General features: G+C 41.4%; 1 protein-coding gene across 1 annotated transcript in view; it reads right to left on the reverse strand.

The window, feature by feature from the left end:
• The window catches only part of grk3 (G protein-coupled receptor kinase 3), a 65,579-nt gene that overhangs the window by 30,227 nt on the left and 11,000 nt on the right, over window positions 1-24,352 (reverse strand). Inside the window, exon 2 of the mRNA XM_058617074.1 lies at window positions 14,565-14,641. Coding sequence (XP_058473057.1) covers window positions 14,565-14,641 — 77 coding nt within the window. The remainder of the gene's footprint in view (window positions 1-14,564; window positions 14,642-24,352) is intronic.

Genomic DNA, 24,352 nt, shown 5'->3' on the forward strand with positions numbered 1-24,352 from the left:
AATCACCAGATCAATCAATTGTGAATAATCCTTAGCTGCAGCCCTACTAGCATTATAATGTATAAAGTATAAAGAAGTTCATATTGCAATATCGTTCAGAAAAATTGCAATTTTCCTTTTTCAGACAGACGGTGACTCCAAGCCTGTGACGACTTCCGGTCTATTGAGCCGTCACTCAAAAACTCCCAGCCAATCAGCAGGCAGCTTCCTAAGGCCCGCCCACAAGCAAAAAAAAACACGGCACAAAGAACAAATCACGGAGCAAGTGTATTTTCAAACAATAAAATACAATGTTTTTCACTGATTACATCGCTTTTTTTTTTTTTTGCTTCTTAAAAAGTGTCGTTAGAAAATCTAATTCCATACTAAAGCAGCTTTGAGTTGTCATGGAGACTAGAAAAGCACGTTGTAAATACAAACCACTCAAGTGAAGCACTGTAAAAGAGTGTGAACCACCGTCGCCGTCACTCATCGTCAGACAGCAGGCGGCGTGTTGGTGTCGATCACGATAAATTTACACTTTGTTTAGGATTATAAGCTCTATGGTTCAAAGTCATTTACAAAGAAAATGACATGCAAAACACCGTGACGGATCTTTTCTTTCTTTATTGGACCAGTGTGAAGCTTCAGTGCCCCGGGTCTGTTTGCAAAACTTAAAACAAATTTCAAGGCGGATGTCTCGTCCTGGAACAACGTTGACTGTTTACAAAGACTGTGCCGATGTGAATTATGTGAAATGAGACCACAGCTCTCAGCTGAATGAAATGAACGCAAACAACCTGCAATCGCATTAGAGACGTCTTCAGGCGGCAAATCCGGGGCTTTGTTTCTCACTAAACCAAGACGACAAAGTCTGAGGCTCTGAAACTAATTGGCTGGACGGACAGACAGACAGACAGACGGGTCAGGGAAGTAAAGAGGTTTGAGAGTCGGTGCACACTGGATGGACGTGACAAACGACAGATGGTGCAAATGTCAGTCGTTTTCATAATTGTCAGAGACAAAGAGTAGCCAAAAATACTATTTCAGGGCACAAAGACTGTGTGTGTGTGTCCTAGGAGTAGGACACACGCACGCATGCACGCGCACACGCGTGACCTAAACCCAAACCAAGTATAAAACCTCAAACAGCCCTTAAACGTTGTGAGCATCAACCAAAGTGTCCTCACAAAGACAGGATTCATTTCAAATGTGACCTCACAGGCTACAGAAAGTTAGGTTTACATGAATTTAGAGGACATTACACTGACTTACATTCATTTTCCTCGAGACTTACTCTAACCTTAACCATAACTATGACTAAACCTGGACCCTGACCTCATCCTAACCATACAGCATGGTATTTTTATCTTACAATGTAATCATTTACGTTATGGTGACTATGGTGAAAGACAACCATAATGTGTGATAATGCGATTTAAGTCCCTAGATCAGGGGTGTCAAACTCAAATGACCTGGGGGCCAATGAGCATCTAGTCTGGTCAAGCGGGGGCCGACAGAGGAAAAAAAGTGGAAAAAACAACTATTTAGTAGCCGGTGGGCAATATAAGATATTCATTATGATTTTAGGCAGAATTGCAAAGTAAAAGTGCTTGTTTTGATATAAAATGACTCACAATAAAAACATATTTATGATGTACAACCAAATTGTCTTATTGCTATTATAAAAATATTGCCGGCAAATACATTTAGTCTTATATTCTGTCTCTATGCCATCACCTTGCATGATGGCATCGCATCGGGCCACAGTTTGACACATGTGCCCTAGAACATGAGTAATACCTGGAACACACACACACATATCTGACCAATGCCCAATTTTAACCCTAAAACCAAAATGTTCTCATAAAGTCAAAATGTCCCCTCACACACACACACACACACACAGAGATGGAGAGAACAGTGTGGTCCAGAAGAAAGCAAAGCAGTAACCAGAGAGAAAAGCCAGCATCTGTCTCTCAAGACGGGACCAACCCTTTACCACGTGTGAACCAGCCTGGAGGACATTAAAGGGATAGTACAGGTTTTTCAGGTGTGTGCTCATATGAAGCACTGACCTTTACACCTGGCATTAAAACACATCTTCTGTCATCAGATACAATCACATGTAAGTACAGGTGTAAACACACCCAAAGACGGATTGTTATTCCACCTGCCAAAAACCACTTCAGGAGGTTGTCTGAGACGTATTCTGACCAGATTGAGCAGATGTTCTCTGTTTTCGTCAGTTTTACGTCAAGAAAATCTGCATTTATAGCTCACAGTGACACAAGAGTTGTTGGTCTAAAGATGCCTTCTATGGTAAGTTTGTGATACTTGGGGGATGCTAAGTAGTTTACAAAGCAATTGAAGGATCTGAAATGTCACATTACAGAAAAACTCCTCTTCCTTTTCTTGCCTTTGATTTCTCTCTCTTTAAAATCTCTAAAAAAGAAAACCTGTCCTTTATAATACCATCTCATTCACAATGAACGTGAGTGTAAATAATGAATTAAACATAAACGCTGGAGTGAGTATGCCACATTCCAAAAATGTGAAAGTTTGTGCCGTCTCTGGTGGAGCTGCTGTGTAAATGTCAGAGTCACAGGATTCCACGTCCGCAGAGTGTTGCTTTGCACTTCAGCACGTGTGCAGAAACCCACTGTTTTCCATTCATACTAAAAGACAGGTCGGCGTCAACAGGAAATCAGCCTCATTTGCATGTCCTTGTATTCTTTCAGCTCTGCGTTGTACACGTGTGGGTACAGGCAGACTTCCTCTGGTACCCTCCTATCATGTTCCCATGGTTACCATCTTCTTCATTGCGCACACACAAACTAGTGCTCTAGTGGATCTCTGTGCACATGCAGAAAGTACGATCATCTAGGATGCTAATTCCCCTGCAATAATTGGTACATTAATCAATTAATCATAAACAAAAATTTAACATGCAACCATTTTGATTGTGGATTACTAATCCATTTCAATCCATTATCAACACTGACTTATAACTTTCCCAGTTTGTCTGCATCACAGGGCATGAGGGAGCATGTTGTTATTGTTAACTGTGATGTATAATTATTAATTATTGCTCATATTTTTTATTAGGGCCCAAGCACTGTGCGAGAAGTGCGAGGAACCTATTTTCCCTGTTGAGACTATTATTATTTTTCTTTGACCTCGCACTCATTTTTGAGGGGGCTAAAGTGAATAAAAACTCATAACCTCAACAACTTCATAGCCCCAGAGCTCTATAGCGCCCCCAGAAGTCGGGTCACGGTCAGACAGAAATGTGAGTGAGTGTCGGGCTTACTCCAAAGTTCAACCAAACTTGGTACAGTTGTTGCTCTCATGATTCCAAACAAATTTCTAACGTATTTCCTTTAGCTCCGCCCACCCAGAAGTTGGCCATTGTGGAACGGCTAGTCTATGCATTTGAACTAACTCGTCCTAGCACGTTTGAGCTAGCCGCATCAAACTCGGTCAATCTGTTCTCGACAAGTTAATGATTACAAGTTTAGTTGATTTTCTCTACGTCAAAAGGCGTGGCCTCGGCTCTCCGACAAATTGGCGTTAAAACGGCAGGAAAAGTACTTTAAAATTCCACTTTTTGAAAGCTTTAATGTAAACAGAACAACAGTACTACATTACATACTGTGTATTGTGTCACATGCGGCATCTTTTGTCTTTCAGTGGAGAAGCACATACAGTGCTCTGCCATATTATGTATGTATATGCATCAACACGGCTCCAAAATGAATGTGAATCAGCTTTTTGGAATGCACCGCGCACTTTCAGGACATCTTCAGAGAGAAGCAGGTCAAACTTTGAAATAACCTCCATCATCCAGATGAAGCTCCTGATGCATAAGGGAATGAGACGATGCTGAGTGAAAAGCGGCTCTGGTAATTCTGATTTCTTTTATTTCTTTTTAGTTTAATGCATACATTCACTGAGGCTGCAGCAGCTTCACTTATCTCTGTAGCTCCGAGGTTTGCGACAGAAGCACAGCCCTACAAATGACTTACAGAAATATGTGGCTTCCTTTCAAGTATTTTCAAGTGTTTATGGACGATGCATGTGAACAGCCGTTTACAGGGCTTTCTATTTAGGTGTTATATTTTTACACCTCTCTTTAATGGCTGCACTGGTTCTCATCAGAAAACAACTGACATGTCAGTGTGTCGCTGTGAGTGAGTCCAAGATCCAGTTTCCTTCACATCCTTGGTAAACAGTAGTGAGCATGTTTTGATATGAATGGAGTGGAGTCTAACATGTTATGATATAAACTGTAGTCCAGAGACTGAGTGGAGACGTCATCTGACTGAACGTCGCTGAGAACAGTCCAAACAATACTCTGCACGGTCTCGCCAAGCGTCTCTTTTTGTCTGAAGACACAATTATCTCTGGACTCATCAGTGTGTGATAATCAGTGGGACAAACATTACAGCAGAGAAAATGTTTGAACAACTCTTTTGCACTGATGTGTGACCTACAGGTGTGTGCTTTAATTGGTGCTGTCAAAAACGGACACATTAATTGTTGTGGTTGTCTTCAAATATTGAGTGCCTAATAATAGACTTCGCATAATTAAAAAACAGCTGAGTTTTGTTTGTCTCTGACCACAAACAAAACTATTTTAAGAGGACAATTTGCTCTATGAATAAGGCTAAAGATGGCCGTGAACAATAAGGGAGTTCACAAGTGCACAATCTCTCTTTTAAAGAGTTGTTGGATGGATCCAACTTGCGATAATAAGCACCGTTTGCAAAGCAATTTTTATTTCCACAGTGGTGCTTTGTCATTAAAGTGGCACCTCAATGCAAAACACAGGGCCAGGCTGTTGAAAACACACGAAAACTGTTGCATGTTACCATTTCATTTCACTTTGACTCGATGCTTTATTAGCATGCAGTGGTAGTAAAGTGCTAGAGTCGAGAGTTTTGAGCCCAGCCCACTCTTACCCAGTCAGTATGGGTGTAATTACCTACAAAAACAGCGCAGGAACAATTAATTTTATGATTTTACTAGTTTTCTAAAGAAAATGACCAATATCTGCACCTTTTATTTGCAAAAGTGCAGGATCTGTCAAAAAAAACAAACATTTATTGGCGGGTACACAGAAATCCTGGCTCTTTTGTAGTCAGCATACAACGTACACCTGCACTTTGTGTATACTGCACCACTATTGCAACACTATTGTTGCAGCTATGTTTTGCTTACTCCGTCTGGCGGTGGAACCTTTAACCAAGAACGCCACCACACTAGGGGCTTCACAATCTCGACTGTAAATCCAATATCGATCGGAACGACATCACAATCTCGGCCTTTGAATGCAACGGTGGAATCGAGGACGTTGTAGCCATCGTAGCACGACTACATGTTAGCTCCTCTCGCTAACCCAAAGCTGCTGCCAGCTGTTGATTTGGGTGCAATTTCTCTGAAATCACTGGTGTGGAAAAACGTTGCGTTCCCCGTGAGCTTTGTCAACAATGTTTGTGTTGTCGAACAACAAAAGTGCGTAAGCTATGTTGTGCGCGTGTAGCAAAGCACAGGACATCGCTGTATGCGTCATAAGGACATAGAACGACTATGAAAACAACTCTTTTAACACAGGCAACTCTTCTGTCCCCTAAAGTGAGAACTAGCCTCTAGACATGTTTGTAGCATCAGACATGTGACCTTATTCAGTGGTGGAAAACCCTGGATTTAAACATTTTCTGGTTAGTGCTACATTCATATTGTTATTAGATTATTTAAATTTGGCAATAAGGCTTTAGTTGGGTACATTGCAAATACATGATGGGACATTGTATCACTCATGACACCATGTACACAATTGAAATGGGAACGAGTTCTCATGACATAAAAACCAATGATTCTAGACTTAACTAAAAAAAAAGTCTACAAATGACATCAGTGCAAAAAGCGAGAGAGAAAAAGATAGAAAATCGAATCATGATTTTAAAATAGAAAATCAAATTGAATCAAGGATTTGTCTCCAAATTAGTATTTTTGCAAACAATGGACAGAGAGAAATGATTAAAATACCAAGAGACGCATCTTAAACTCAGGAGGAACTACTGTGTCACAAATACACATATGAAGATGATGGTGATGGAGATAACACAGTTCAGAGCTCTCGTTTCCGCAGAGTGAAACAGTTCAGTTTATTACAGCACTGTACGCACAACCGTCAGCAGAAAAATGTAAATATCCCACGGAAGTCGAGGCAAAAGTCAAGGCCCACAGTCTATTCTCATACAAAGACTGACGTCAACAACGCCATGCTACGTGGGCTAAGTCACCTTTTACAGTATTACTTGTGTAAAAGTCTTAAAGTACCTGACATTTACTGTGCTTAAGTACATTTTATATCAGAAAATTACTTTTGATAAACAGCGTAAAAGTAAAAACAGAGAGTCAAGTGAAGCCGATAGACTCAGTCACTTAAATGTCCGTCACGGTTTCGCCGTCAGGTCTTTTGACAGCGCATCACAAGACGGAAGCGACGCCGGTAAGTTATTAACCCCGCGCATGTGAATTATCTCTCCCATCGCAAGTCACTCCCGACATTCAGTTGGCCACCATGAAACCGTGTGGCCTGTGTGTCCTGTTGCCAGGATACCAGACTAATCATGGCGCGACCGCTGAACAAATAATAAACAATGTTACAGGCATGTAGCGTGTCAGTGTATACTAGTTCATCTGTAATTTTAAAGAGAATATTAAACTTAAGGATCATATGAAACTATATATAATATCTGAATTTAAACATGCTTTCTTTGTGTAAATTCTACATTCATTCTATTATTTTACTGTTAAAACACCAGTTATTACAAGCTTCAGTATTAAAAGTAAAGAGATGGGATCGGCCACAGCAAATGACTGGATTCATTTGTTGCTAACCGTTGTTGACATGACGACTGCAGTTTCTTTGACTTCAGCACGTGTTGAGTGAATAAAAGAATGGAACATTTTTCTGTGACACATGAGACGATAGTGTCAGTCATGATGGATGAATCAACAGACAGCTGTGAGAAGGACTGGAGGCGTGGGCAAGCTGTTGACATACACATCCCGACTTCTGGAAGAAATGCTGCATTCTGGGAAAAACAAAAAAGGAGAGATGGTTCTCGGGTTCTCTCCGTTTACATCGCGCCCACTGTAAAGCGGTCCTCTCCGTTTCCTCCTCTCCACTTCTCATCACCCATTTTATTCCTCCTTTAATCAATTTCATTTCTCCCAGTCGACAAGCAAATGCAGCAGTTCTGGCCAGGTTCCCATGGCAACCGCAGTTGCTAGGCAACACACGACTCTCCATCATCCATTCCAGAAGTCTGACAGATGGAGAGGGAGAATGCCAAGGCAAAGAGTGAGACAGAGAGAGAAACAGAGGGTGGGGAGGGACACGAGGAAAGAATGAAGAAGAAGAAAAGTAGAGGAAGAGCTGCATGAGCAGCACAGAGGCAGGGAGCAATTAAACTACTGCTTCAATAATCCGGTCAATGATTCTTTCTTTTTATGATTCCTTCTCCACTTCCACCAACCCTCCGTTAGTCCAGGTTTTCTATTTTCCTCTGCTCCTGCTTATGAACTCAATCGCTTCACAAACAAACAGCCACAGGTAAATGGTCTATGATACGATATCATACACCTTTATTGTCCCACAGCAACATGGGGTTAAGCGTCTTGCCCGTCCGCATGTGCAGAGCCAAGAATCGCACCCACCACCTTTCAGTTGAAAGATGACTTGCTCTACTTCAAACAGATTCAGGGTTTTTTCCCTTTAATAAATGCTACCTCTGCTGCCGTGTACTGGTTCATACCAAAACGCCCTATTTATTTTTTTGCTTATATGAATTGTTCAGGGCCACACGGTCGGTGTAGTGGTGAGCGATTTTGCCTTTGCAGCAAGAAGACCGGGGTTCCAGCCCCGGTCAGAACAAGGAACAAGACTGCTGCACAACTGAAATGCATGCTAAGGGCTAAGCTTAAGAAGTAGCTGAAAATGGTAGACATGAATCCCTGAGAAAAGAATGTTTGACAGATAAATCGATTAAGAAAATAGGCATTAGTTGCAGCCCTACTTGTTATTTAAACATTGTGAGTGATTTATCAGAACACGATGTGGTGCTTTAACCTGGTTACACAGAGGCCAATTAACATTTTTATATATTATGGGTGCCATTTTCATATTTTCCTTTTTTTTTATATAATTAATCTTTTACACCTAAATTAGCAACAACAAAAAAAAGACCAATGCTTCTTTCCTGTCGAGTGTGGTTTGACTTTGAGTTTTTTTTCCTCCGTCAACTTCACAATCACTTTGTACGAGTGCGCAATAAACAACTGGAGAAAGTGGTTGAACCAGGTGTCGCGTTTACCTCACTTTGCAAACAGAAGCCAGACAATAACAGATGACCAGAGGAACAGTGGTGGTGCTGTGTTCACTGTCCACAGAAATGTTTATGGTGTTTGCCTCATTCAGGAAGAAACTATCTTCAATATTGATAAATCAGTAAATTATTGTATCTATTGTGTGTCTATTGCTATACCTGTGTGTGTGTGTGTGTGTGTGCTCCTGGCAGTGACTTCTCCTTGACCTTGGTTTTCATGTCTGTCAACAACTACTCTTGAGCTCAGTGAAAGAGTATGTTGCAAGCAAACTCTTTACTGTTTAACTGTTGAGAGAAATCCACTCTCTCTTTTATAAAGGAGATATAAAAAAAACAAAAACCTGAAAGTCAACTGAACACGACTGAAAGAGTTTGTGCATGAGCGGTTTTTCAAAGACATGCTAACATGCTCGTCTGCTATCAGGGAGACATTCTGAAATCATGTACATTATAGCCTTTTTCTATTTTTCATATTTTTCATTCATTGCCCCAATAAAGGCAACATTCCCAACTGCATTGCCTTCAGGAAATGTACATTTTTGACTTCACATGAAATCGTCAGTGTTGGTGTGTCACAGCTTTGTCTCAAATAAACCTTCTTAGATGCACTGTATCATATATCAACCATTCATCAGCGACCAGCTTCATTTATGTACATTTTCAGACAGTGCTAGGTTTACAGGTTTGGGGGTGTGGTTAGGGAAACACGGCTGTGTGTTTGTTGGTGTTAGCGGTTAGCTGTGACTGTTACTGGCACATTCAAATTCATTCAAATGTGTACAGCACGGAGGCTCTCGGTCACAAGTGTGTAAATTGAATTAGTTTGACTAATACCAGACTTTTAAAATACATGTAAACACTGGAATAGTGCTAAATTGAATTTCCGAAAGTCAAGTCCGAATATTTACTTTCAGTAAGACCAGAGTCGTACTCAAGCGGCCACACATCCCATCCCTCCAGGACTTAAAGAAACCTGGATATGAGCATATTTCTTAATCCATCCATCACACTGATCAGTAGTAAGACAACATCCTGACACAGGAATTAAGACGACTCCTGCTCATTGCTCAGCAGCTCTCAAGTCTCCGGAGCAGTGACACAGTGACTGACCTGCTAACAATGTTTTCAACGATGAGTTAATGAGACCTGAGACTTGAACTAATGACCAGCAGCGACAAGGGAGCAGGCTCCAGCAGTCAGGGACAGCAAAGGTGTGACCACAGAAAACAACGATTCAGCCTCGTGTTCAAACTCAAACAAACTAGTTGTTTCGGAGTTGATACTTCATTCAGTATTTATTTACAATTCAATGAATGACAGGATGATTTGATGATTGCAGCTGTACATCACTCACATTCACGCCTCACTTAACTGTTTGATGGAGGTTAGTTCCTGGTGATGGGGGCAGAGCAGTGTGTCTGTCAACATGTGCTAATGTTGCTAAAGCACTGTAGGGTCAGAAACACTAGCATCAGGAAGGATGGTGTGATGATATTAAGCACACACCTAAATTATGACAATTTTGTTGCATTAGGACAAAATCATTGGTGATGCAGTGGCTAGCATTGTTGCCTCATAGCGAGAAGGTCACCGGGTTGTGCATGGGCCTCTCTGTGTGAAACAACAACAGCTGAAACAATGTGCTGTACAACAGAGATACATAAGATAAAGAAAATATAAGAAATGACATCATAGGCCTAGACAACAAACAATAAAACATACAAGAAACTATAAAATAATGTAGAAAGTATTAACAGAACAGAACACACACCTCAAATGAGAGCAGAGACTCCAGAGACAAAGCACTTAACACCAAAGCATCAGACAGACAAAAGCCAAAGAACAACAACAGAAATCACTTTGCCAAACCAGTGATTGGCCAGAGACGTCCGACACAGAAATCTGTAGATCAGTTTAAACTACTTAGCATTCCTAAAAAGTTGGGTTAATCTCCAACAACTACCAAGGAAATGTCTAAAATGTCAATATTTACCAGAGGAGTCTGGTGTATTTAGCGACAGCACTGCTGATCATGACCGTTGAGCTGCATCACATACCCTGTCGCTGTATTTCAGTCCAGTGACTGTGTTAGACGGAGTCTGTGCTCCGGTCATGGAGGAAGGACTGAACAAATATTTTTAATTAATTTGAACGATTCAGTTACACTGAAAACAACTGCTTTACAAGTCATAAGTCACTCGTTTGTGTGTGTGTGTGTGTGTGTGTGAGACGCGTGTCAAACGAAGTCACCGCAGTTTCATGCAGCCGTGCAGTGATGACTCCGGTACTTTTTTTGTAGTGGAGATGCGACCTTAACCGTGCCGTGTCGCGCCAAGGTGAGGCGAGCGGGGACCACAGTAGAAAAGGACCATTATACTGAAGTGTACTGATATTACTACGACACCAAATGCATTCAAATAGATCTTGTGTTGCAGAGATACAGTATGCTCATTTCATCATGAGTATGAGACCTAAATAATAGGCTTAGGGCTCAAAGGGTTGTGTTCAGTGAGCAAAAGCAGCCTGTGGATGTTTCTGGTGACAACAACTGGGGATTAACGATTCAACAAAACATTTTCTCACAGATACTGCAGCTGCGATTGGATTTGCAATATTTCTCTGAAGTTGAGCTCTATTTGAATATTCACGGCACAAAAGATTTAAAACAAAAAATGTAGAGTTTTCACAATATTCCAATAAAGTTCACAAATAAGAGGTTAAAGGTGCGACGATTATGATGTGGAAATGTTTTACTGTTCAGCCTCTGACAATCGTGGCCATTATCGTGTTGCGATCATCAATTCTGATGCATGCACGGCGGCTGTGTTTGCTTTGAGACAACACTAACCTGTCGGAATTCACACACTCCGACGACGCCAGTGACTATACTGTGTGCACTGTGCACTAAATGAACTCAGAGGTCAGTGTACTTCACTCCTATGATTTAGTGCAGATCTGCAGCCGCAACGTTGTTTATGAATCAAAAGGAAACGAGGAAACAAAACAGCTGACGTGGATGGAAGGTGACGGGTGGGCGAGCGATTAGATATCGAACGTGGCGACCGTTGTTTGGAGCTGTGAGGGACAGACGGGGAGGGAGAGAGAGAGATGGAGTGTTGCCTCTTGTGAGATATCATCGCTCTTCATAAATTAGGAACTGTGGCGAGTATCGTGTTGTTTCAGATGAGTTTGACGTGCACAAATGTGCTGTAAAGAAGTTTGTGTACATGCATGACCCAGTAGTGAACAGAGAAAGATGTTTACATGTCTGAGCCTTCAGGGTAATACTGGTATGACACAGATATTTTATTGGGGTTATTCATTGGCGGAATAAGGGCTTACTGTGCGTAATGCTTACAGGTCTGAGTCACAGGTCACAGGCGAGCGTTACCAGAACACAGAGGGAGTGATTTTGAATGACAGCCCTGACGCCGTTGTTTGATTGGCCAGGGACGCAGGGAGCCGCGTCCCTGGGAGGACCTGGGAGAATCCAATGGGAGAGCAGCTCCAGGTCACCTGACTACCAAAAGCACATGTGCAAACACTTACCACCGGTGTCCGTGCCTTAAAGACTTATATATTTACACAGAGAGTAATCAACTACACCATTAACCAACAGTGAACACAACCAGGTACACACCACGCACTGTGCGAGTAATAATTTCATCATTATTTTGAACTATATATGGTTAACACAAGTCACCTTCTTTTGTCTGGTCAGACAGACAGACAGACAGACAGACAGACAGACAGACAGACAGACAGACAGACTGTCAGAACGCCAGTGTGATTAAAAACCTTCAGCAGATTCACATAGACTTGTTTTCATGTGGGCAGTCCCTTATTTTTCCTTCCATAACTCATTTGTTTCCTTACTGGTAACAAAAGTATGTGTGTGTATATAGTGCTTTTCTAGACTTGGTGACCACTCATAGCTGCTTTACACTAGTCATCAGGAGCAAGTACACATGGGCAAGTAGACTGGCGGAGCTGGGAACCAAACCCACAACCTTCCGGTTGAAAGATGACTCGCGCTACCACTGAGCTACTGTCGCCCTGGGCATCTTTAAAAAAAAAAAAAAGTGAGATGTGATAAAAATGAAAAAAAAAAAAGTGAAGCAACAAGTGTAACAGAGGGAGAGTTGAAGATGAAGAAGAGGAGGAGGGAGAATTAACACAGTCTATTCTCACAGGGGGCTGAGACCTAGAACAGTAAGTAAAACAAGCAAAAGCCTGCAGGGCGGCTGGGGTCCCTCGGTACGCCACAACTTCTGGCACAGCGCCCGTCTGCTCAGAATGGAAACACTCTGAGGAGCCGGCACAGAGCTACCGCTGGCGTCTGGAGGGCAGGAGGAAGCAGGAGACACGATGCTCAGCTCTGAGCCACCGCATCCACAGTGCTAACACGGAAACAGCCAGGAGGTCCGTGTAGCCAGCGTCAGCAGCAGGTAGTAGTGTATGAACTGACATCCTGACACATGCAGCCGCATCAAAGAAATAGAGTCATACCGAGTCATGAGCAGCCTTCGCCTGCTTCAGTCACACTGAATGCAACTCTTCACACGCGCCGCCCCAACATCATTTACAAGAGGTCAGACATCATGCCACGGACGTGAATCTCAACACTGAATGGTTTTCTTGTCATTGTATGACCAAAGACTTCATTTTTCTACTGCAAAATTCAGTTTTAATGATTTACTATTTTAAAGAAACCAGAAAATATTCAAATCAGAGAGCTTGTTTTAATTATAAATTTAAAAAAACTGAAACTGATGAATCAAATATTAAAATAGCTGATAATCCAGTAATAATCGATTCAAATAATCGAATAAATTGAATGAATTATGAGTACAGATGTCAGGATGTGACAGTCCACACCACGTTCACTGAAGCTGCATCCATACTGTTATTTTAATTTAACCACAGCACTTCAAATGCAGTCATCTGCATTCATACTACCGCACGGAAACACAAATGTCATGTGACTATTCTGGTACACTGAGCATACGTGAGCCGGTGTGAACAGGAAGTGGATCGTCTCCTCTGCAGCTGCATGCTTAGTTTCTGAAAGTACACTTTCATTCATGGAGGATTAGTTCACTTGTGACTAACAAGAATCCAGGAATCTTTTTCAAGTGTTTTCCCCTCTGTTGCATATATAAATCAAGCAATAATGTCAGTCAACTAGTCTCTCCACCAGCTGTTCATCATAAAACTGAAGATGGTGGATAGATTTTGTGCCAAGAGAGTCGTAGATGGGCTGACGGGAGAAAATTTAACCAGATCCCCGCAGATCTAGAGAGACAGCAGGAGTAAATCACTCTCCACTGGTTTACAAACTCGTAAAAAGCATGCTGGGGGGGATTATAAGGATCAGATATATTCAGTCTGTCAAGTTGTGCGATATGTTGGTCGATCTCCGTGGATTTAAAGTGCAAAGTCAACTCTGACTCTGGTCATTTTCGCTGCATCTTAAGCTACCAACATGGTGGTTCATAGAAACCGGTTCACATGAGCTTTATAACTCACATTCGGGCCAAAACCAGCAACTCACAGAACACACAGGCACTTTTTACCTGATGAAATGGACGCCCAAACAAAAAGTTAGTCATGATGTCTGTTACAGTCTGTAGCCTGTAATCCAGTCCAGAGCATGGAGCACATGCATCCAATACATCATTTTATTTGCTGGCTTTGAATATACAGTTCATTTTTTAACTAAATAAATGCTGTTGTGGAAGAATAATACAATAATCCTGACATGAAGAGCCACAACAAGCTACTTCTGCCATCATGAGATACTGTCAGATAACAAGAAGTGAAAAAACAGAGATATCAAGTGTAGGTCACATCGTTCAATCCTAATACAGACTGTACTGTATAGCAACAACAACAACACACACTACATCCTGAGCCACAGCCAAATATAGCTCAGGACATATTTCACAAAGATGGCACAAAATGAACAGTCAGAGGATGAAAAACATAAATAAGTTTCATTTTCTGATCTCTTCTGATTCATACCAGAACTAAGTCCACTCTGAAAGAGGCCAGGAAAGGACTGTGGCTTTTTCTTTTACGTGAATTGAATGTGATCCTACGTAAATGAATCAAATCCCAACAGGCTTCTATTTAATGTGATTTTTGGGGATGCTCCTTTAAGGTGAGGAGAACACTGCAACTTACCAATTTTCTGGTTGAAGATTTTGTCGAATGTCAGTTCGTCTCTCTCCTCCAGGTACTTCTGCATCACGCTGCGAATACTGTGAACACAAGGCAGCGGGGGTTAATCATCACTGTCGTCATTACACGTGTCACACCATGCAACAAATGAGTGAATCTCAGAGAGGTCAGTCCGCTTCCTTCTGTGTGATCCCAGCCACGGTTTGGGACTCTCCCTGCCACCTGTCCCCTGACGGTGGCAATGGCAGGCAGGGAGGGAAGGGGGGGGGGACACATGGGAGGCTGCAGGGGTGGGGGGGGAGACCTGGAGAGAGACATGCTACCCAGGGAACAAGTGATAATGAGAATGAGAGCAGGGACAACGAATCAATTAGCACCCCCTCCACGGGCCCATTAACACTACACCAGCACCCTGCACACATGAGAGGAGAGCGGCCAGGCTTCAGCTACCAACACCTCACTGAGCATGTGCAAAGAGGAGCTCTGGCCCCACTCTGTTGTGTGCGTACGGTGGTTTTCTGTTCCACCTGGAGACACACAACTTAGGTAAGGGTTAAAGGTCCAGTTTGTAACACTGGGGAGGGAGTAAATCAGTCAAGTGTTTGCTTTGTCATGGAATCCTCAACTTGAATTTGATTTTCCATTTTAAGGTCACGATAACGGTATATTACACGCTTTTTTTTCTCCCTTTTAGCGCAGGCATGTCCTTCTCGTAAACTATTTAGGTTTATGACAGAAAGTCAGTAGATTCATCGCTAGTTGTGTTTTTTTCAGTCAAATATTCACACAGAAACTTTCTTTCCCCCGGCTCGATTCATTCAGTCTACGTTATTATTATTATTATTATTATTATTATTATTATTATTAATAACCGTCGTTGGTGTAACGTTACAGCGCCACTTGGCATCCTGGCATATGTACTACAGAGCTTGGAGTCACTGAGACAGAAGTATTTCCTGAAACGATAGTGTGTTGTTGTGCATTGTCCTTACTCACCGCCGTCCTATTTTTAAAGGACGCACAAGTCACATTATCTGGGGAATATCTGATCTGCCCGCTTCCACGTCAATGCAAATCCACGATCAGATTCGTATCCGTTTCCACATACGAATGAGGCCTGAACACTGACGATAGTTGATGATATCTGCGTGTGATTTTTGCATGTCTACGCTGTCATGTCACCGTCACATCCGACATGTGCCACATGGGAGGAAAAGATCAGAATTGGGTCACTTGCAGCCTAACACTACCAACCTTCTGCTGTCACGACCCAGCCTGTGAAAGTAGAGAAGCATCTCCAGAAAATGGCGGACATGACTGCACTGAGTGAGCATTCGCTTCACAATCAAATTAATGCTCAGTGGCCTTGAGGTGGACTGGCTGAGTTATAGATGCAGTGGGAGTGAATGGGAACACTTCTGCATTAGGCCTTAATGCACAACAGCTAATAACACTGCACATGTCATAACAACACACTTATAGTCCATCAGTGCACAATACAGAGCAGTTTTAGATCTAAACGCCATTCCATCCTTTACAACGAGCCTCGATGGACAACCATAGATTTTGATGCACCATAAAATTAAGTACGCTTCCGCCATAGAAGTTTATATAACGAGGCGACCGGTGTGCAATACAGGGCTTTTACTTTACACGGTGCATGAGAAGTAAATACAATGGAGGCTTTGACACAAATGTTAACACAGACATCTTAAAAATGACACATGACCTTATATTTGGAATTCAGCACGACAGTGCGCCTGCTGTGGCGGCTTATGTGACATCTGTGACAGAGTGTGAGAACGTCGATGACGAAAAATGTCCAGCAACAGCGAAAACGAGACGGTGAGTGGATATAAATAAAAAAGTTGATGTGACTGAGAAGCTGCAGACACTTCGCCAACGAATAGAAACTAGACTAAAATGTTAGGGCAAGACAAACTGGGGAGAGAACCAATCAGAAGAGAGGAATAATAAAATCTCTTTGTGAGGTACGGCGGTTAGGCTGATCTACCCACAGAGAGTCAACACAGAGGAAAGTGGCAGAAATGACAGTGTTAAGAAGAAAGAGATTTCACGTACGATGTTGCTACGAAAAGACAAAACTCTTTGTCTAACAAGTGGAGACAAACTCAAAGGACAAAGGCGAGTCATGCAGAAATCCAAGCAAAGGTTCAGTATAGACACACTAATGCTATGTTATCAGCTCAGCTGTTGAACTATCGCTACATTTAAAAAGTGGTTCAAACTGAAACAAACCACTAACGCTGATAATTATGGATTTTAAATACAAATGTCACTCGACATATGGAAGATAATGAGTCCAAGTGTAATGTTTCACTGTCTTCAAACTGAAACAAACGTGTCATTAAGAAGAATTGTATAATAAAATAAAAACGTTTCATATCAAAACAGTTGAATATGAATATATTTAGTTGACTAAAACCTCTCAGATGACTAAAATATGACTAAATGGTATTTTTTTGTCATAAGACTGTAACTAAAAGTCAATCAAGAGTAGACGCAACTCTTATGCAGCTACAGGAAGAAGAGCCTAGGAAGTAAACACTTCCTCATTTAGTCAGCAGAGGCCTGTTTGTGTGCTCCACTGAGTCATTAGCTGCTGACTCTGAAACCTCACCACTTTTGATGCTGCATTAAGACCACTGCCAATATTTACCATCGAAGATAAGATAAGTTAATCCTTTATTAGTCCCACAATGGGGAATTTACAGAAGTCATGCTTCGTAACAATGCATGGTTTTACGTAAGGTGAGCGTGAGATGTTTGCTGTGCTGATACTGGTGGTATGTCACAATGACGACTGTCTTTTGCACTTTAATGACTTTCTGAAAGAGCTAAAGTACGGTAATGCTGGCTCTTCTAGGTCTCCAGAACACTCACATGCCAAATGTATGCCGGCAAGTGGAAATGAAGACACTGCTAAAAAAGCAAAAACAATTTCCACGGCTTTCTTTTCAGGAAACTGAGCTTTTTTAAGTAGCGGGAGACCAAGTAGGGGCCAGATTTAAACAGCCTGTAACAACAGCTGAGGCAAGACTTCATCTTCTCGTAGTACACTTTAATAACTGGTCTCTCTCTCACACTCGATGTGGTAGAGGACACATTTCAAATAACTCATAACTGCCAGGCGGTTATATTGATTTTCATTGTTAGAAGAACGTTTAACAAAATCTTTATTATAAACGATAAGTTGTGGGAATGACTGGAATGATCCAGGCTCCTCCTTGAAGCACTTTTGTCTGCATTTTCAAAGTGATGAGTGAAACATTAATGATTTCCTGCAATTACCATTATCTTGAAATTCACCACACGTCATTAGTGTGAGTACTTCTTATAGCATCGCACGATTAAAGAATCTTGACGTCACATCAGACGCAGATGAAATTCAGTTTTTGTCTGAATGAATCAGCAAAATAGTTGAGACATGACGTGTTTGACCTAACTGACCTTATTAACAATGCATGTCCCTGTGATGTGACGACAATGGTGTACAAATGAGCCCTAAACGGAGGGAAATGTTTGTGCCGTCCAAAGCAGTGGAAGACGTCTTAAAACCTAACCTCACCAGTTCCTCTGACAGATCTGACAGACGCACAGACCTCGTCACGAGTTAGTAACGACGGCAGCTTTGTACAGCTGCATCAGCTAACGGGAGCAAATGACCGCAGCACGACACAGAACAAAGAGGCTCCTGCTGTGACAATGCAGTGTGAGTGACAGAATAGCTGCTGGCACACGCTGGTAAATAAGGCAACATTATCTCCAGGGGTTTGCCATGACGCTGACAGATCAGGAGCGGCGGGCGGGGCTGTCGCAAAGTGTACATGTGAATGACGCTGCGCCTCAATGGCTGCTGTACATTTGTCTCCGTGGGAACGATTAAAGTGCAGTGTGACGTCCAGATGTTGAGGGGTGAGAACATTTAGTCAGAGAACACCTAAAACTATGGGATGCTGAATAAACAGTATGCTATATAATGTTCTACTTTGTGATGTTGTGTAGACAAAACAACTAAAAGGTCCAAAAAGGTAACATCCATATATTTATACTGTCCATATTATTATACTGTACTCAGTTGGTCAGATGAAGCTGACAATAGGGATGGGAATCGGTATCAGTCAGTATCAGTGTCAGTCCGATACTGGTCAGAATCACTGGACCGGACAGATAAAAGCACTTACTCACTTCTAGCTCTTGTTTATAAGTCGCTTTGGATAAAAGCGTCTACCAAATGACATGTAATGTAATAAAAACATAATATCCTATATAACCCAAAAAAACCTGTGCACAGACTGTAAACATGCGAATACAAATCAGCAAAGGCATTGGTATCGGACACAAAAAAAGTGGTATCGTCCCATCCCTAGCTGCTAACACACGATACCTGTTCCTCTAGCACAGGCATAGTGTGTTTTAATATATATTCTATGGATAAGTCATTTTTCAGAACTTACAAGAGTCGGTTCTCTTGTTTATCCGAGAAAGGGACTGCTAGCCCTGAAGACGATGTTGTAAGGCAGCATCAGGCGCCACGTTCCAGCTGATAGGAAGGAAGTAGCGCTGCAAGGCCAGTGCTAAAGAGAAGGCTAGGCTAAACATTTTTTAACCATCGATCCCCACAATGCTGATGGGTAATGTTAACGTCAAGCTGTCTGCGCTCAAATGCCAGCGGATTTATGTCGAGAGCAGCTTGTGTTTCTCTTCACAGAGATGTTGCCAACCAGTTGCACATTGGATGCTGAAATGGATTTGCCAGGTTTCACCTCAGTGAAAACTGGCAGAGACACTAAAGCTTGCAGGAAAAGCAGAGGTGGGGGACTCGTTTATATTAACAGATGGTGTAACCCAGGACTTTCTGTGAAGGAGATCTTGTGTTGCCGAGATACAGGACTGTTAGCCTTTAGCCCCAGGCCATACTAGCTCTTAAATTTACTGGGGAACTTCCCAAAGAAATGAATACAGTGTCTGCATAATCTAATCTAATCTAATCTATCAATGTCTTCAAACGACTTGATCTCAACTACAGCGGGTGTGAAGGTTTTCTGCTTTAGCTCTCGGTTCGGGGAGGTTGTTTTTCCAAGGCTAAAGAGCTGCTTTAGGCCAACACCCTTACTTTTTACTGGCAGATGATGAACAAGCAGACACTTGACTTGATCTGGAGGATTTCTTCCCACTGGCACAGACCATTAAACATAAGTGCCTTACTTTGTCTCCGCTAAAGTTAACTAAGCACTGTTTCTTACGCTCCACAAAAAAACCTGCATTGCACGCACTCAGTATGCACCAACAAATATACACACACACACCAAAAACATGGCCCTGAAAGAAGGCGTGTCTCAGGACCCACACAACCCTCATTTAGTTGATGACAAGATGACTTAAAACTCAACTAGTGGCCCGCGGGCCAGATACGGCCCTTTTTAATTTTCCTACGACACACAAACTCTCTGTAAATAAAGCCGACTTTATGATAAATCTCACATACGAGCTATTTTAACAAGAGCAACTGAGTCTCGGCGTCTCTCACCTGATTTGGGTACGTCTATAGATTATAGGTGTGTTTAATGTGCAATGACTGCATTTCTGTGCTAAAAGGGTGCATTAACTTAAAGAGGCACAAGTCAAATCGTGGCTCTTTACTTATTTTTTATAACTCCAGGTACTGCATCATTTCAACACTGTCAAGTGACGTCATGTCAATCACTGTGTAATTTCTCTGACTCAAAATAGCTGATGTTTTGAAATGCCTCATGTTCTTGTCTGTTGATGTGGGATTTTACTTTTTTTGTGAATTCACCATAATTGGGACTAGGGCAGTGACGAATAGTGGACACTGTCGGCAATAAAATGAGTCGAATGAGACCAATCAAATTGTCGGTTCTGTCACATGAACAATATACAGTTTTTAGTTGGAGTGAGACATCTCACGTTCCACCCATCTCTGCTGGGAGTCGCACATGCAGTGAACAGCAGAACGATGGCAGTTGTTGCTGATCTAACACCTTCTCGCCTGAAAATATCAAACGGTATGGGAGCATTTCACTCTGAACCAATAATCAGGTGTAAAATTTGCAAAGCAAAGTTCGCAAATCGCAGGAGTCATCATGTAGTTGGAGCAGGCGCTGTAGTGTACACAAACTATCCATGACTTTTATCTAAGGGTGGGAGATCATTTTCTATTTCTATTTTCATTCCATCTCCACACCCCGATTCTAACCAATTTATTAACGCACGTCACAAAAATGATAATGAGGAACAAAATATGCGTTAGTCGCTGTCCTAGGACACAGAAAAAGGTAGAGAAATAACTAGCAACTATGTCTTCAGTGATCGAGGGAATAAGCACGAAGACAAACATTTAAGTGTCCTTGACAAATGTACTTGACATGTTGTTCTGACCAGTTAGATGCGGTAACAAGGTTTTACAACAACACCTCCTTTTGACTGTAGTTACACAATTTTTCATCCACTTTGTGAGTTCCAGCATGAGCCAGCTGTTAGCGCTGTATGATCATAACATGCTTACCTCACCAAACAAAATGACCAGTATTATATTGAAGCGAATGCTACTGAACGCCTCCTCCACCCTCCTGCCTCTGCCTCCTAGGTTGACCTTCCTTCAACAAGTTTCTGCTGCGATAACAGAGCAGAATGGGACCATAACAGTGTTATCTGACCTAATACCATGCACCCAGAACCAGGTTTTCTGCTAGCAGGGCGTCCTGGGTACTGTACTGAAAATAATGAGAAATTAGACACCCTACTTTTAGGCAGGACGCCCTACAGACGCCCTATTTTTTCCTCGGTTACTTCGCTGAATGTGATAAAAATTTGCCAATTCAAGCCTTCCGAGCAGTCACATTACATTGGTGGATTTTCCGTGACACGGTGTGAACGGGCGCTGTTATTGGTGGAATATTTGATGCCTCTGTGACCTTTGTTGTGGGAAGAAAACGCAGGTAAGTTTGAAATTTTCAACTATCTTTACAAAAAATGACAGAAAGCCTGATAACTATAGGAGTATTTTGGAGTTTTTTGGCGTCTTTGGTGGCAATAACTGTCAGTGAACCGGGGGGAAAACAACAACAAAAACATCAGCATGATGCGACCGGCAAGAACTGTAGTGGGGAGGGGGGCACATGACCAATCTGAAGAAAATGTCAAAACGGAGATCAAAATTTTTATGGTTCCTTTGAATAATAGGGAGCCTTAACTTTTAAAAAGGTGGATAAATGGATAAGAATGTGGAGAACAGTGTGCTCAATTCCCACTATTGACAGATTTAAAGTTGATAATGTCCTTTATAATATGAAAGCTATATAAGAAAATAAGTAACTTTGTGTCTTGCTTCACTTTTGTGAAAAATCAGAAAAGAAGGCAGTAATCTCCAGCTTCTTTCAGAAGAGTTATCATGTAAGAATAGTATTCTTGTGTGAATGTTCAAAGGTGTGAAAGGTCAGAAAACCATCATAAACACATAGCTAATACAACTGTATGCATAAATATATGAAAGATTAACACAATTGAACAAGTAGACAATAAAGCTGGTAGTCAGGGAAGAGGGAAAAAGTAGTTTCTAAACTGTAAAAAGTCTCTGTAAAAATATAACAAACATCTGATGCAATGCATCACAATAGTATTTGTATATAGTCATAAAAGTGCGTAATATATAGCCCACATGTGCTGTTATTTTGTATAGCATGGATCTGACTTGAGTCACTGTGTGGTACACGCTATGTAAAAGGATCCAAACAAGGTTAAATGATCATTTTGTCCCATCGCCTTCTGATTATTTCTTTTAAATCCATTAGGAAGAACATTACACTTCAAAGCAGCAGTACCAGGAAGTATAAATGATCTTGTGTCCAGATTTCATTGGCTGCTGATCATGTTCACAACTCACTCTGTCAGCAGTTGTTGTGTTAGTGATCCTTGCTATAGCAAGAATGCAGATGTGTAAATATTTAACACATGAGGAGGAAGTCACTGGCATTTCTGAAGCTGGGTCCGTGGGCACCTACTTCCACTGCTGATAACGCACCACGTGGTGCTGTGGGCTCGTGCTATGACCTGTTAAATTTATTTATATAACTCAACTTTAGACCCTGTCATTGACCACGGTATATTTACTCTTACTCTTCCCAGTTTATCCCTGATGATAAAAACAAGAGACAAAGCAGTGCAGAGAGAAACACTTTTTTCACCTCATTCAAGTCTTTAGACGTGTAATTACTGTATTTACCAGGAAGACTAGTTAGACTTTGGAACCTGTTTTTCTGGCTACTGTTCCACTGCAACATGTGCAGCACTTGGTGGGTGTGAAAAGGAGCCACGCACAAGACAAATTTTCAGACACGCAATGGTTTCCTGTGAAGCCACTGGGGGATTGAACTCATTCTAACTTTGTTAAGTTGCATAAAATGTTTTGGTCGTCAAAACTTTTATAAACGATAAAACATTGGCTGAAAAGCAGCAGTAATGGAAGTACCGTAGTAGTACAGCTTTACTTTCAGGATTGGGCACCTTGTGTAGTTGGAGCACAATAATGGCATTCATGTCTATTGTAAAACACACACAGTAGTAATCAGTGACCATCCTCGTTCACACCTCAAATGTGCAGACGTCTCTTTATCCATCTGCTTTTTATCAGATTCTTAGATCACTCCGTTCACTCCAGGTGTGAATCTTTCAGAATCTCACAGTTTTGACAGCTTAAGTGACGAACGCTTACCGAAAAGTCTTATTGAAAGTCATTATTTCGATTCAAAATGGATTCAGTACATTAGAGCTGCTAACTTAAGGGCTCTGCTCTGCTGCTGTCTCCTAAAAGGTTATGTCGTCCTGAAAATCTTGAGTGTTTGCCTTTTTAAAAATATAAAAGCTACATAATCTTGCAAAGTAAACACAAGCAGATCCAAGAAAAATATGTACATGTTAATACATTTAAACCCGCACGGTATTCTGGAAGTAACCTGAAAGGTTATATGAGGGTATGACAAACCTAATCATTTAAATGAAGGCGTCATTTTCTTGCTCACTGTTGTTTTTCTTTTTAATATTATAATTTCTTATCCATCTATAACATCTACGTCTGCTGTTTCTGCATTTTCAGCATGAGAAATGATGGTGGTGACATGGCATTTCCTCGGCTTCTCTGCTAAGTTTCTATTGAGATGTGCGAGTGTCATTTATCTTGATGCGTACATGTGCGATCGGATGGGGATGTTTTTACGTGAAAGCACTTAGTGTTGCATTTTATATGTATGAAAAGTGCTGAATAAATAGAGACTGATTTATTGTTGCCATTACGCCTTTGCTCTTCAGGTGAAATGTAATTAAAAAGAGCTGATGAACTGATGTTCCATTTCTAAAGCAGGTACAATTTGATCACAAGATAACGTCCTGAAAACCGCAATAGCAATAATACAGCTCGTCTTCCACTCGCAGCTGAGATCTGCAGAAATGTGGCAAAAGGACAAAATAAGACAGTGTGAGACAACTGCAAAATGGAATACTTATAAATGATTATAAACACGTTCTCTCAAATGTAGATATTTTCTGATTTCTTTGCTCCATACAACAAAGAAATCAATAGAACAGATTCATTCTGGTTTGTGGACAAAACAAGACATTTAAGAACGTCACCGATCCACATTTTTTCGCATCTTCCGACATTTTATAGACCATGAAATTAATCCACTACAGGGCTGTAAATAATGTTTATATGTTCATAATCGATTCCTCTTTCTCCCATTAATCGAGTACTT

This window comes from Solea solea, chromosome 19, assembly GCF_958295425.1.
Source record: "Solea solea chromosome 19, fSolSol10.1, whole genome shotgun sequence".
Taxonomy (NCBI): Eukaryota; Metazoa; Chordata; class Actinopteri; order Pleuronectiformes; family Soleidae; genus Solea; species Solea solea.